Raw genomic sequence first — 16,395 nt, forward strand, 5'->3', positions numbered from 1 at the left:
CGCCTGGTGGCTTTGAGAGCATTGGAACTATTTTTCTGGGTTTACTTAGTCTGGGCTAACCTTCCCCACATTTTCACCAGTCTTGATTGGGACCAGATACTGAAAAAAGATACAGAAGAAAGGTCAATGTATGGGCTCTGCCCTCAGACCCTGCATAACATGTAGGTGTAAACACATCACTGTTGTTGTACCTGATGGGGTAGTCAGCAGCGCTCAGGTTAATGAAGAAGTCCCAGGACCAGTCCTTCATCTCCAGGAGATCGCGCATGCTCTGCAGGTACATGGTTAGCAGGCTTGCTCCACCCCAGATGGTGGCCATCCGCCAAGGAGTGACCCTCACATTTGGATACTGACTTGCATACTGCAGCACCTGCCGGTGGAGGTAGTTTGATCGCTAAAATTAGAATAAAAATAGGATTAATGGAATCACCTTTTATCAACTCATCCAGTCCAGCTATCAGTCTACATGGTCAGTTTTTATTATCACAGCCACATAAAACGTAAAGCCTACCCGCCCGCGCTCATCTCAGAACCTTACCTTGTCCACGTGTATGTAGTAGTAGTGGCTTTGGTGATAAATCGCCTTGAACATGCGCTGCAACTGCCGTGAGGCTCGACCATGTACAACCAACACAAAGGCAATTCTGACTGGGTTCGATGGCGGAGTGTCCAAGGAATCATCCTCTGGCTGAATAGTATTGGTTGCTTTCCCTGTTGGTCACAAGTAATAAGTGGAATATTAGAGGAAAAGGCATGACAATGTTGCATTAAGTCTTGACAAGGTTTTTTTTTTCCGAGGATGAACAATATACCCCAATTCTCTGTCAAAGACAACATCGACTAGCTCTGCCCAGGATCACCCTCCAAAGGTCACTTGGTGAAACTAGGAAATTACACAGTGAACCATACACTGCACCTAACACCATTAAGGTAATAAAAATAAACTATGATTTTATTTTTCAAAACAGGTTATGGCCATGGCATAATACAGGTTCACAGTGAATTGACAGTGCATTTTACAGCACGTCTTTAGACTTCTTTTGAAATCAATATTATTTGGCCATAGGCTGATTCACTCTGGGCCCATTTTACATTATTGGTGATGATGAATTTCACCTTTATTACCTATCATGACATTTCCAGGGTCCATAACAGCTGGATTATCAGATAGGATTCTATTTTTCACTTTGTTAAGGATAAGCAGCATTGTTAGTGTAGGAAGGAACTGCAGATGCTGGTTCAAAACCGAGGATAGACACAAAAAGCTAGAGTAACACTGCGGGTCAGACAGCATCTCTGGAGAGAAGGAATAGGTGACATTTTGGGTCTAGACCCTTCTTCAGACCGAGGACAGAGAAACGAGAAATATAGACTGTGATGCGGAAAGTTACAGAACAAATGAATGAAAGATATGCAATAAACTAACGATTATCAACATTTAAGTATTATATTGGGGTTACTTTATCAACATTTTTGAAGTATGATACAGCTTTATAGGACAGGTTAGGCTGCATTTGGAGTGTTATGTGTAGTTTAGATAATTTTATTTCATCTTCTTTGGTCAATATAAGTCAGGTTTAATCAGTCCATAGCTTGGTTACAATCAAGCACTGAATTGGTGGAGTTGGTCATTCCCAGACAAACACCAAGCAGCGTTTGTGAAAGTGTTAAATTGTCAAATTAATAACTAAAAGTCTGATTTAAAGTCTTTGGTTATTTAGTCTTTGTAAGTGGAAGCTCTTTTGACAATAATTCTGTCAGTCTGGTGTTTCATTGGGGTTCTAAAACACTAGATGTTCAGTTCCTTCTGTAACAACCACACAAATAACCGATGTTTTGTTTCTTGTTTCTTTCTTAGTAGTGGTAATCGTTGACAACTCCAGAGATGAGTCACCATCAACTTTTACAGTTAGCCCCAGAAGTTGATAGAAATCATGGTTTCTCAACTAATCTAAAGTTTTCTCAAAGGCGCTTTCGCTTATGTTCCAAGTATAGGTTTTATTCAGAAAGCACAGGGGCGGAACAGGGTGGCAAGGTGGCCCAGCGGTAGAGTGGCTGCCTTACAGAATTACAGACCCGGGTATGATCCTGACTACGGGTGCTGTCTGTACGGGGTTTGTACATTCTCCTGTGACCTTGTGGGTTTTCTACAGCATCTCCGGTTTCCTCCCACACTCCAAAGATGTACAGGTTTGTAGATTAATTGCCTTGGTAAAATTGTAAATTGTCCCTAGTGTGTATAGGATAGTGCTAGTGTACAGGCTCTGTGGACCGAAGGGCCTGTTTCCGCGCTGTATCTATAAACTAAATGAATTAGTAAAAACCCAAATGAACCCAAAGTGGTGCATGCAATTCTCTACTGCTGGTCTACTACCAGATACACTCTGCACAGTACCAGTCTCTTAGTGAAGCATTACTCACACAAAGGTCATTACTCACAAATACCCATAGCCATGACACCCTATCTTACATTCCACATTAAAGATTCTCCCTAAAGCCGACTGCTTTGAGCAAGCCTTTGGGCCTCTACTCCAACAACACCTTAACTCATTGTCAGGCATTGCAGATGCTGCGCCTCATGAAGACAAAGTATAATTTTGGTTCTCATTTCACACATATGGTGGCTGAATCGTGCAGTCTGGGACAAAGCTAAGCAGAAGAAGGAGAAATGTCTCGGCCCGAAACATCACCCATTCCTTCTGTCCAGAGATGCTGCCTGTCCCGCTGAGTTACAACAGCTTTTTGTGTCTATCTTCAGATGAAACTCTCTATCTGTATCAGCCCCACTTCTGCAGAATGTGCACTCCCCTCAACTCACTCACACTCTGCTCTATTCAGCTTGTAACAGAAAACAAACAATTAATACATTCACTGCCTTCCATCAACAGATGAATGATGTGACCATGCTCTCGGTAATGTCACACCAGTCCTGCACTTGGGCCAAAATGTAACAAGTTCAGGGTGGAAGTTCTCCCTGAAAGTGTGACTGCACTGCTTTTATCGAGACCTGATCAGCCATCCAATGGCCACAGTGGATAGTTTGTGCGATGCTGACAAAACATTTTATTTTATTTCCCTTCCTTTGGAAAAGTTAGTGATTTCAGAAGCCATAGTGAGCAAATCGCCATAACCTTGAATTTCTGATCATTTAGCAGGAGTACTATTACAGAGCCTGACATGATTCCTCCACCTAATCCCTTTATGAATATACCAGAGGGAAACTGGTCGGGCGTGTTTACACATCAGTGGCAGTATTAAATGACAAGACAACCATATCAACGTAACAAACCACAAAGAACTCTGCTTGTGATTTATCAAGACCGATGACTTAAATTAGCATCTGTGGGGATCAAATATTGATCACTTGCCTTTCATTCTTGCATAGTTTTCAAAAGTATCACAAATCTTTACCGCCTCTTCCATCACAAAGCTTCGGGGAGACAGACTGAAGAAACAAATTCATGACGCAGCAACAGGGAACTGCAGATGCTGGTTTACAAAAACATAGCAGAAAAAGGCACAAAGTGCTGGAGTAACTCAGTGGGTCAAGGAGCAGCCCTGGAGAACATGGATAGATCACATTTTGAGTCGAGACCCGTCTTCAGACTGATTTTGTGTTATTTCCTCACTGCCTGTAGATCTATATATGACTAACGTCGATAGATGAAATATGACATTAAAGGATAATGCTGTTATTTGATCCTGAAGAAACTGCTGTGCAAGTGTTGATTCTGTAAGAATGCTCTCACAATACGGCAGCACAGCGGTAAAGTTGTTGCCTTACAATGCTTACAGCGCCAGAGACCCGGGTTCGATCCCCACCACGGGTGCTGTCTGTACACAGTTTGTATGTTCTCCCTGTGACCCCGTTAATTAGCTTGGTATAAGTGTAAATTGTCTCTAGTGCATGTAGGGCTGTGTCAATATGCAGAGATCGCTGATCGGTGCAGACTCGGTGGGTCGATGTGCATGTTTTCACGCTGTATCTCTAAACTAAACACAACCTGAGCTACTTGAAGGTACGGGGTGGCAGCTGTGTCAAGTAGGTACAGATGGAAATTACTCGATGCCACTGCTCTCAACCTGAAAGTGCTTGAGTAAATGTACTGGCCCCTAATTTGCTGCCAAAACCAAAGCAAGGTTAATAGAGGTTGTCATTATTTGTGAGAAGGTGTCAAAGCACTTTCAGCAGAGTACAGGTGCGAGTAAAAAGCTGCCCTGCCCTCAGCTCTACAAGTGCATCAAATGACACAGAATTGTTGTGTTTCAAACTCAAACCTGGGCTCATTTTGCCACAGAAAATGTAGTTTCTTGTCCAAGTAGCCTATCAAGAAGTAGAATTGTTAAGTACTATTATAGTAAACTCATTATAATGGAACATGGTGGGGGGGTGGGGGGGGGGGGGGGGGGGGGGGGGGGTGGGAGGGGACAATGTCCGTTATTGCTGATTGTCCTCTATAACTTATTATCATTGGATGTAGTCGAGACAAAGAAATGCAAATGTTGGGTAATGCACAAAAGGACAATAAGCGCTGAAGTGATTGAACAGGGCAATAGTCCACGAGGTCAAGAGCATCTTCTTGCAGTTCCTTCTTAATCACTATTTATTTATCAGTAATAGACAATAATAGTGCAAAGATAGTGACCCCAAGTCTATTTGGAGGTTGTAGTGTTTAAAAGCCTGACTGTTGTAGGGAAGAAGCTGTTCTTGAACCTGAATGTTACAGTTCCCTTCAGTGGAGATTGTAGATCCCTTCAATGGAGGTTAGTATCCATGATGGACTGGGCAGTTTCACCACTTTTCACAGACTTCTTCATTCCTGGACGTTTGAGTCGCTGAACCAGGCCGTGATGCAACCAGTCAATATGCTCTCTACCGTACACCTGTAGGAGTTCAAGAGAGTAGTTGTTGATATACCAAATCTCCACAATCTTCTAAGGAAGGAGAGACGTTGATGGGCTTTCTTTATAATTGCATCAATGTGCTGGGTCCCGGACAGATCTTCAGAGGTGTGCACACTGAGGAATTTGATACTTTTGACCCTCTCCACCATCGACAAAGATGGGTTTGTGGATCTGCATTATACTTCTTCCAAAGTCCACAATCAGTCCCATGGTCTTACTGATGTTGAGAGGCAGCTTGTTGTGCTGGTACCATTTGCTACGGTAGCAGAGGAAGCACAATCTGCCACAGGCAATGATGGTCCAATACTACACGGCCACCATAGAGTCTGTTCTCACCTTCTCCATCGTGGTCTGGTTTGGCTCAGCCACCAAGCACGACACCTGGAGGCTGCAGCGAATCGTTCATCAGCAGAGAAGATTATTGGCTGCAACCTTCCCTCCATTGACACTGCAAGGGCCAGGAAGCGAGCGGGCAAGATCATCTCTGGCCCCTCTCACCCTGGCCACAAACTCTTTGAATCATTTCCCTCTGGAAGGCGACTCTGGACTGTCAAAGCTGCCACAGCCAGACATAAAAACAGTTTTTATCCACAAGCAGTTTCTCTACTCAACAGCCAAAAATCTGTAGCCTCCCTTTGATCTGGTATTTTATTGGTTCACATGCTTGATCAATGGTGTTTTATCATGAATGTTTTATTATTATTAATGTTTAGTGTTTTCTGAGTCATTCGTAACTGTCACTGTATGTCATGTTGTTACTTGTGGGCGGAGCACCAAGGCAAATTCCTTGTATGTGAATACTTGGCCAATAACCTTACTTATTTATTTACTTATACATCGACTCATCGGTAAGTATAATTCGTCCAACAACAGTGGTGTCATCGGCAATCTTGAAGATGGAGTTTGAACTGTGTCCGGTTACACAGTCGCGAGTATATAGAGCAAGTAACATCACTGGAGAACATGGAGAGGTGATGTCGGGACCCTTCCTCAGACTGATTCAGTCTGCTGAGTTACTCCAGCACTTTGTGTCATTACTGGTGATGATTGGTTATTGACCTAATACATTAATTCTGTTTCTGGCTCCACAATCGCTGGCTGAATATGAGCATCGTTAATATTTTTCTGCCTATTTTACTATTTACTAGCATTGTGCTTTTCTTTATCCTTTTCAATTGTGCATTCAGTTCACTCTGGATAGGGACATCTTTATTATGCGCCTGGTTATTTGCAAGTGCAGCAGCTGGACTTCACATCGTGCTCTTAAATAATTGTACACAGGAAATCAAATCGTATGTTCTCCTGAACTAGGGAACCTCACAAAATGGACCAATGCGCAAAGAATAGTGATACAGCGCGGAAACTGTCCCTCACGCAACCTGCCCACATCTGCCCACCAGCCCACACCTGCCAACATGTCCCAGCTACACTAGTCATAGAGTGATGCAGCGTGTATACAGCCCCCTTGCCCACCTTGCCCACACCGGCCCAACTTGCCCACACCTACCAACATTTCCTATCTACACTAGTCATAGAATGATACAGTGTGGAAACAGGCCCCTCAGCCCAACTTGCCCACGCCGGCCCACTTGCCCTATCTACACAATTCATAGAGTGATTCACTGTGGAAGCAGCCCCTCACTCAACTAGCCCACACCGGTCAACATGTCCCAGCTACACTAGTCATGGAGTCATAGAGAGACCAGCGTGTAAACAGTCCCTTGCCCACATCCGCCAACATGTCCCAGCTACACTAGCCCTAGAGTGACCCAGCGCAGAAACAGCCCCTCGGCCCAACTTGCCCACACCGGCCCACTAGACAAAGCTACACTAGTCATAGAGTGATACAGCGCAGAAACAGCCTCTCGGCCTAACCCACCAACATGTCCTAGCTACACTAGTCCCACCTGCCTGCGCTTGGTCCATATCCCTCCAAACCTGTCTTATCTATGCATCTGTCTAACAGTTTATTAAATGTTGGGATAGTCGCTGCCTCAACTACCTCATCTGGCAGCTTGTTCCATACACCCACCACCCTTTGTATGAAAAAGTTACCCCTCAGAATCCTATTAAATCTTTTCCCCTTCACCCTGAACCACAGTCCTCTGGTCCTCGATTCCCCAACTCTGGGCAAGAGACTGCATTTACCTGATCTATTCCTCTCATGATTTTGTACACCTCTATAAGATCACCCTTCATCCTCCTGCGCTCCATGGAATAGAGATTCAATCTACTCAACCTCTCCCTAAAGCTTACATCCTCTAGTCCTAGCAACATCCTCGTAAAATTTAAGATGTTTGATGTTTGATTTTTATATGTGAAAAGTATTAAAATTGTGATCCCAAGGTCTGATGAGAAGCTTAACCATGAAGATTTAAAGGTTCATGAGACTAATATGTAAATCACACTTCTTTGTTGTTTTCGATTGTTGAGATATTTTTTTTTTACATTTGTAATCACCACAGGAGATGTTGCAGAAATGAGACTGTTATCTACTTATCTCAATTAGTCAGCTGCTTTTAGCTAAGAAGGCAAAGTATCTGTTTTGTGGAGATAATGATGAACTATGGTAAACTATCATGAGGTGCTGATCTGGGTCGGCTACATGGCAAGATGAGGTCTTACTGTATGTGGCTGCAACACATTTGACCACTAGACACAGTTAAATCTACCTCAAATCAAAGATTTCTTGCCCTAAAACCCATTCACCTCCTCGTGGCTGGATGTTTTAATAAGATCAAATAGCATTAAATCATGATGTAAATGTATAGGACATTGTGTGGGAAGGAACTGCAGATACTGGTTTAAACCATAGACACAAAAAGCTGGAGTACCTCAGTGGGACTGGCAGCATCTCTGAAGAGAAGGAATTGGTGATATTTCGGATAGAAACCCTTTTTCAGACTTTGGTTAGGCTGCATTTGGAACTGTGCATGCAGTTCTGGTCGGCCCATTACAGGAACCATGTGGAAGCTACCTTATCGAGGAACCTCGGACTATCTTTGATCGGATTTTACTGGCTTTACCTTGCACCAGTAGCGGACTGGGTCTAAAACTATTGGTTGCCAGGAGACAAAGGGGGCCCACTTCATCAGGGACCCACTTGCCATCGGGCAAGCTGACACCCTGGCCAGTCCGCCACTGCCTTGCACTAAATGTTATTCCTTTATCGGGTATGTACACTGTGAATGGCTCGATTGTAATCATGAATTGTCTTTCCACTGGCTGGTTAGCAAACAACAAAAGCTTTTCACTGTACCTTGGTGCAAGTGACAATAAACTAAACTGAAAATGAAACTTTGGAGAGGGTGCAGAGGAGGTTTACCAGAATGCTGCCTGGATTAGAGAGTTTCAGCCACAAGGAGAGGTTGGATAAACTTAGACTGTTTTCTCTGGAACGTCGGAGATTGAGGAGAGACTTGTATGTAACATTATGGGAGGCATATATAGGTTAGGTAATTAGAACCTTTTCCCAGGGTGGAAATGTCCAACACTAGGGAGTATAGCTACAAAGTGAGAGAGGAAAGTTTAATGGAGTTGTGCAGGGTGAATGTTTTTACACAGGGGTGGTCGGGCCTGGAATACATTGCCAAGGTTGGTGGTGGAGGCAAATATGATAGTGGTGTTTAAGAGGCTTTTAGATAGGCACATGGAAGTGCAGGGAATAGAAGGATATGGACTACATACAGGCAGATGAGATTAGTTTAACTAGGCATCATGTTCAGCACAAACATTGTGGGCCGAAGGGCCCATTCCTGTGCTGTACTCTTCTATGTTCTATTAAGTGGGAGGACACATTTAAACACTTCTATTCAAACCTACAGTTTTAGTTTTTAATTTCTATATTGTTCTATCTGAAAGAATCAGTATTTCATATATGAGCCTTGAAGCACAATTTTATATTGTACTATAAACAAAAGCTAATGATGTCGAAATCTGACGCTACACATTTGATAACTGTTACTGCATTTGAGGTTTTAAATTTTATTTTAAGATTGTTATTCATGGTGAAATGGTTGGCTTAATGTCAACAATTTGTACACAATACATAACATTGATTGAGTGCCCTTTGTGATGGGGTTAAGCCGAGCATAAAGAGAAATATTTCATACAGGGTCAAGGAGCACAAAGGAAGAGAGAAAGAAGAGAATGGATTCTAGACAACGTAACCTGGGTCAAAGGGGTTGCATAGTCCAAGGAACGGTAGATGCTGGTTTACATCGAAGATAAACACAAAATGCCGCAGTAACTTAGCGGGACAGGCAGCATCTCTGGATAATGGGAGGAATGAGTGACGTTTCGGGCCAAGGCCCTTCAGACGGGCCACTTTGACCCAAAATGTCACCCATTCCTTCTATTCAGGGATGCTGCCTGTCCCGCTGAATTACTGCAGCATTTTGTGTTAATCTTCAGCATTTTCAATGGGCGTTCATGCATTGCAGATTTACAGGCCAGATAATACAAGCCAGATGTGTATAGGGATGCACAGATAGAGGGAAGCCATTCTACCCGTCTATCCTTTCCCTACATAACCATACATCCATTAAGCATACGTGCTAAGTCTACATCATAATCTCAACTGCAGTTAAGACTAAACACAGGATCCTTGAATTACATTAAATATTGCCTGATTTTCTATCTTGGAGTTTGATATTTATTTTATCTTGTCCAAGAAACCATTCCAGTTTTATAATGCTACTCATCAGTAAAAAATGTAGCGAGTTATTTAGAAGTCCCTTATTTATTTTGGTCGCCAAATGCAATGTTGTGCTGGGTATGGTTCTGTTCTGCAATGATTTCCAGTGTGATCTACGCACAGTAACATTGCCACTGGACTGAGAACATCCACAAAACAGATGCAATGCAATCCAATTCCTGGGGAATAAAGTCAATAACAACGCTTTTAAAGGTGATGAAGTACCAGTAAAACTGCCTGGAGGCTTTCCCATGTTTAAAACAGGTCTCTTGCCATTTCCTTATTATGAAATAAAATTTATTTTTAGCAATAAATATTTCAGCTGACCAAAACATTTCAGATAAAGGTCTCCCATTTATACATGATGCTACTTAGTTATTTTTGCATGTACAGGTCTTCCCCAGCTTGTGAACACCTAACTTATGTCCAGCTCTTACACACAAGCGAGCATTTTGAAGACCAGCGGGATGAATTTTCTGGCTGTTGTGGGTCTGTAGACATCCTCTGCCATGCAGTACTCCTGTCTATGACTGCGTTTCCAGATTGCAAATTATTCAGGTTACAAACAGTTCACAGGAACTTAACCCTGCCATAACATGGGAATGACCTGTACCTTATGCATCCTTTTATTGATCATGTTCTACCAATCGTCCCTGCATCTGTTTCATGCATTGCCTTTTTACTCAGTTCTCTTTTGTTGTTTAACACGCACACATTTTAAAACAGGTATAGAATATGATTAAAATGTGCCCTAGATGTTGACTTTTGAAATATTGTCATCGTTATGCCCTGAATTATAAGGTAGTGAGTTTAATTATTAATTCTTCCTGAAGAAGGGTCTCAAAAGTTCACCCATTCCTTCTCTCCAGAGTTGCTGCCTGTCCCGCTGAGTAACTCCAGCATTTTGTGTCTATCTTCGGTTTAGACCAGCATCTGCAGTTCCTTCCTACAGTTTAGTTAGAGCATTCATTAAACATAAAAGTATCTTTCATTTAAATGACTAACTACAGTAGATGATGAGCTGTGTGGAGATATTACAGCTTTGATAAGGTGGTCATCGACACTGGCCCATGTCTCAACATCTCAAACCTTCCTCAGGGGCTTCTACCTAACTCCAAAGATATAATTACATCCTGAAAGACAACATCCATCCATCCATCAAGCTAGCGAGATCAAACACCAAGGACTCTTAATACAACTAACGACATCTGAGTTGTTCAGCGATCCATCAGACATAATAATAGTAACCTGATGTAATCTGTAATGAATACCAGTTCACAATTTGTTGTCTGTAACTCCTGATAGAGAGACATTCAGGTGGTCAACGCAGATAAGTGGAATCAAATGGAGCACATTCCACCCATCGTGACCATATTGGCTATTTCCGGGAGCTGACCAATTAATGCTATTCCTTTGCCCTTTCCCCAGGCCCATGAAACATTTACCTTTAGAAGTTTTCCAATTGTTCTTTTGAAAATAGCTACTGAATCTGCATCCACCACCCAAAGGCAGAACACTCCACATCTTTAAAACTCACTGTGGGAACTTGGCTCTTTAGTTAATTAGCTGAAATCACTGTCCTCTGGTGACCGATTGTCCTGTTGCTGGCAGCATTTGTCCATATCAAGGCAGCATCTCTACCGCTGCGCCACCGTGCTGCCCTGGGGTGAGCGTCCATTGCCAGTATTCTGCATATCCCAACCGCTGGCTGACATAGGAACCACATGGAGAACATTCAGCCCGTTCTGGCTCTGCTGGCTGTACATGAAAGCTGCCCAGTTAATTCCATTCATCTGCCCTTCATACATAAGGGTGAGAACCCCGCCAGAGCCCCATGCATTACCTCCCCACATTGGGCCGCACGTTGTGGGCTGGAATGGCAAGATGAGGAGAGAGCTGGACGCTCTAGAATAGCTGGGAGAGCGAGCGAGCACAGCCTTCAGCACCTGCACCGAGCAGCGGCCATGAAAGGAGGTGATTGCATGGCATTGGGACAGGATGACCCGACATAGCCTATATCCCCACACATCACTTGTCACCAGGACATTGGGCCTTAAAGTGAGAAAATAACACATCTATATCTCCTTAAGCCAGGATCAGACTTGATAATTTTACACACTTGAAATGGCACCGGTGATAGCGATTTTGCAATCTCTCTCAGAAGAGGATTTACTAAGATAGACACTGAAGAAGGGTCTCAACCCGAAACATCACCCATTCCTTCTCTCCAGAGAAGCTGCCTTTCCTGCTGAGTTACTCCAGCACTTTGTGCCTATCTTCGGTTTAATCCATTATCTGCAGTTCCTTCCTACACAGTGGATTTACTAATATCCACCATAATTATCGCACTCTTTTATTTGTGTATGATTGTACTCTTTGAATCACTTCCCTCTGGAAGGCGAATCCGGACTGTCAAAGCTGCCACAGCCAGACATAAAAACAGTTTTTATCCACGAGTAGTTGCTCTACTCAACAGCCAAAAATCTGTAGCCTCCCTTTGATCTGGTATTTTGTTGGTTCACATGCTTGAACAATGGTGTTTTATCATTAATGTTTTATTATTATTAATGTTTAGTGTTTTCTGAGTCATTCGTAACTGTCACTGTATGTCATGTTGTTACTTATGGGCGGAGCACCAAGGCAAATTCCTTGTATGTGAATACTTGGCCAATAAACTTACTTACTTACTTACTCATGGTATGATTAGACTGGGTAGCACGTTTTCCACTGAATCTTGGACAATAGCAAACTAAACTAAACTACAGGATGAGATCAGAATTTATTGTCTATTGCTAAATATCTATGGACTGAAAGATTTGCCTGGTCATTTGCGAGAACAGTTTGTAACTAGCCACCTTGACCGGCTTGGACTCACGGAGAGGTCAGACTGGCGAAGGATGTTAAATCACCTTTTGTCAAGAGCATATGGTAATATGACTTCTTCTGACAATCCAATTGTTTGGTGGTTACCATTACTGCCCAGAGCACGTTTTTTTTTACATTACTGGTTATTAATTAACTACATTTAAATTCAACAAATGCTCATGTTATGATTCATATCTCCTGTCTAGGGCCCCGGGTTATGAGTGGCTATACAACCACTGTATGCCAATATCTTGGTGTACAATCATCTTTTCAATTAAGAAAGGGAGTTTGAAGATAATTGACCATCATTCTAATAGTTCTCCTATAGTTTCTATAGCCACCAGTAAATCAAGAGCAGAGAAAGTTAGGATCGTTACTCGATGACAAACAAGAACTGGCATGTCCGCCTTGCGTTCTGACCGGAAAATCCTACCCCTAATCTCCCTGACCCCGGATTCCAATCCCGTTGCTCATTATAGCAGTAGAACACCTCTGCATAGGGGAGCAGGTCAAGGCCTGTCAGTATTCACCAGTGCTGCCGCCCACACCATCATTAATTCTCTAATCCTGCAGACGACAGCTTCCTGCCAAAGCCTTCCTGCCAAAGCCGGAGTTACCAGGCAGGTCAAGGGATTTGGAACCTTTGCTGAATTTCTTTTCCCATTTTGCAAGCATCCTATGATTTCAGACATCCAGTGCTAATACACGCCAGCCTTTTTCATACATGACAAGTCTGCCTCTCAATTTGTCATTGTGAGCTGCCTGTCATGCAGAAAAAATGACATTTAATTAAGATCTGCCATTTTCATCAACGAAATACAGTCAGAAGGATTAAAACACACACTTTGAGAGCTGAATCCTAACAAATCTTCTATTCAAAGTGATACCGAGCTTTGCTTCATCACCGCTCGGTGAATGAACTATGAAAATGTAAAATAAAATCCTCTGACTATCTTTGGGCTCCAAGTGAAAGAACCGTGACACATGTGAAACAGAAGCAATTTCTCTTTCTGCACACACTGTCTGTCTGACCACATCAGTTTTTGCCTACATTTTGAACAATTCAGACTGAAAAACCAGGGAGTGGGGGGGGGAGTGGATCAGAGGATACTTTTTTTTCAAGTTCTTACCTTGCCGGAGATGTGATTAATTTTCGGATCACATTCTCTGGTCGCTCTGCGGCCTACCATCGATGGAGCAGGAAGCCTCTTCGGACTGACTTTGAGCCCCACCACGGGGCGCGGAATTAACATTGGAGCTGATCCCATGCCTGGGATCGCTCCCACCGCGGCCACCGCGGACTTTACCATCAAGCTCGCAGTCGGGAGAGGCTAGTTGGGAGCTCCAACGTCGCCGAAGGTTCAACGCGAGGTTCGATCGCCCGGCGCGGGGAAGCTGACATCCCCCCCGGAATGGAACAAGCACCGCATTCAATGTGATCATGGCCGATCATCCACAATCAGTGCCCCATTCCTGCCTTCTCCCCGTATCCCTTGATGGCCCTAAGAGCTCTAACTCTCTCTTAAAAGCGTCCAATGAATTGGCCTCCTCTGCCTTCTGAGGCAGAGAATTCCACAAATTCACAACTCTCTGGGTGAAAACATTTTTCCTCATCTCAGTTTGAAATGGCCTGCCCCTTATTCTTAAACTGTGTCCCCTGGTTCTGGACTCTCCCAACATCGGGGAACATGTTTCCTGCATCTAGCGTGTCCAATCCCTTAATAAGCAACTCTACCACTGCGCCACCGTGCCGCACCTGCCACCAATCCTTCATTGGTTTGGTGAGGGACGCTGGTTCAGGGGTGGGTAGTATCTGGATCGATGTGTCGGTGGAGTGGGCCGGTGGAGGCCCTGCAGCAGCCTGGGGCTTGCTTGGATCGGGCAACTGTCGAGAGAGATGAAGCACGCAGATCAATGGAGGCCTGCAGCGACAGGCAGGGGAGGAGTGGTGGTAGAGGACACCGACAACCTTTAGTGTGGACAGGCTGACCCTGCAACACCGCAAGATCAACGGCCCTTAATGGCCAAGTCAAAACTACATTTATAACACCTTCAGAATTGAAGCATATGAAATGGCACCAATACATGGCGACCATTGTACACTCAGGGTACTGTTCAAATACACAGGGTTGGACAGCATGGAAACAGGCCCTTTGACAAAACCTGCTCACGCTGACCAACATGTCCCATCTGCACTAGTCCCACCTGCTCACATTTGGCCCATATCCCTCTATACCTACCCTATCCATGTACCTCTAAATGTTGTCATGGTACCTGCCTCAACTACCTCCTCTGGCAGGTGGCTACAAACACCCACAACCCTTTGTGTAAAAATGTTATCCCTCACATTCCTAATAAACCTTCCCTCCCCCCCCCCCCTCCCCTCCCAACCCCTCCCCACCTTAAACCTGTGTCCTCTGGTTCTCGATTCCCCTAATCTGGGTAAAAGACTGAGAATTTACCCGATCTATTCCTTTCCAAAGCACCGTATATTATTCATTGTCTTGGACGTAAGAAGAATGTTTTAAAACCACAGCATCAAAAAGACTATATGGATGGATTTAAATCAGTGAAAGTCACAGAAAAGGAAAGAGATATTAGGCAATATATATTTCTGCAACCATTTCCCAATGCAGATTCCATGAAGTCTCTACAATCAATTCCCCTAATATTATTTATGGCACCGCACAAATCCCATGAGTGCCATGGAAATTATTCTTGCTGAGGTACTTGAAAGAAGCAAAAGAACCATAGCAAGGGGATATGAATGTCAAATGTGTGAACTGAGTTCTCTGCTCACTTACATCACAGAGCAAGGAAAGAGTCAAAATTGTGCTCAGCAGAATAACGTCCCCTTCAGTCCAATTTACCCATGACAGGCAGCCTATATGCGCAAATCCCATAGTTCTGCATTAGGCCCGTATTCCTCTACTCGTTTCTTATCCAAATATCTGTCCAAATGTCTTAGAATACATTATAATCGTATCTGCTTTTATCACCACCGGCACGGTGGCGCAGCAATAGAGTTGCTGCCTTACAGCGCCAGATACCTGAGTACGATCCTGACTAGGGGTGTTGTCCATATGGAGTTGGTACGTTCACCCAGTGACCTTGTGTGTTTTCTCAGGGTGATCTGGTTTCCTCCCACACCAAGGATGTACAGGTTTGGAGGTTAATTGGCTCTGTTAAAAAATTTGTAAATTGTCCCTAGTGTGTAGGATAGTGCTAGTGTATGTGGATCGCTGGTTGGCATGGACTCGGTGGGCTGAAGGGCCTGTCTCCGTGCTGTATCTCTAAACTCAACTAAACTAAACCCTCTAGCCTTTGATTCCCTAACTCTAGGAAAAATACTTGACCACTCTAGGAAAAATCTACCCTCTGTTCCTCTGCTATGTTCCTCTGCATCCCTCCATAATGTTGTTTACTATCTGCTACTCCACCAATTATTGTGCCATCAGTAAACTTACAAATGAGTCCACCTACATTATCATCCAATTCATTTATATATTTGGCAAACAACAATAGACCTGGCATCAAACATGCGGTATACCACTTCCCGTTAGAGAAATACCCTTTGACCACTGTAACTTAGACCACTACCGCTTGGGCAGCTTACAAACATTGACTTCTCTAACTTCAGATAGCCCTTGCTTTCCCTCTCTCACCATCCCCTGCCCCTTCCCAGTTCTCCCACCAGTCTTACTGTCTCCGACTACATACTATCTCTGTCCCGCCCACTCCCCTGACATCAGTTTGAAGAAGGGTCTTGACCCGAAACTTCTCCCATTCCTTCTCTGCAGAGATGCTGCCTGTCCCACTGAGTTACTCCAGCAATTTGTGTCTACCTTTGACCACTACCAGCAACCACCTTTCAGCAAGTGACATTAGGATCCAGTTTGCCCACACACCTTAGATTCCATGTGCCTTAA

General features: G+C 43.7%; 1 protein-coding gene across 1 annotated transcript in view; it reads right to left on the minus strand.

The window, feature by feature from the left end:
* xylt1 (xylosyltransferase 1) overlaps positions 1-16,395 on the minus strand; it is a 303,503-nt gene that overhangs the window by 132,187 nt on the left and 154,921 nt on the right. The window contains exons 3-4 of the mRNA XM_033040266.1: positions 539-711; positions 192-394 (exon numbers count right to left, since the gene is read on the minus strand). Coding sequence (XP_032896157.1) covers positions 192-394; positions 539-711 — 376 coding nt within the window. The remainder of the gene's footprint in view (positions 1-191; positions 395-538; positions 712-16,395) is intronic.

Source organism: Amblyraja radiata, chromosome 22 (genome assembly GCF_010909765.2).
Source record: "Amblyraja radiata isolate CabotCenter1 chromosome 22, sAmbRad1.1.pri, whole genome shotgun sequence".
NCBI classification, from domain to species: Eukaryota; Metazoa; Chordata; class Chondrichthyes; order Rajiformes; family Rajidae; genus Amblyraja; species Amblyraja radiata.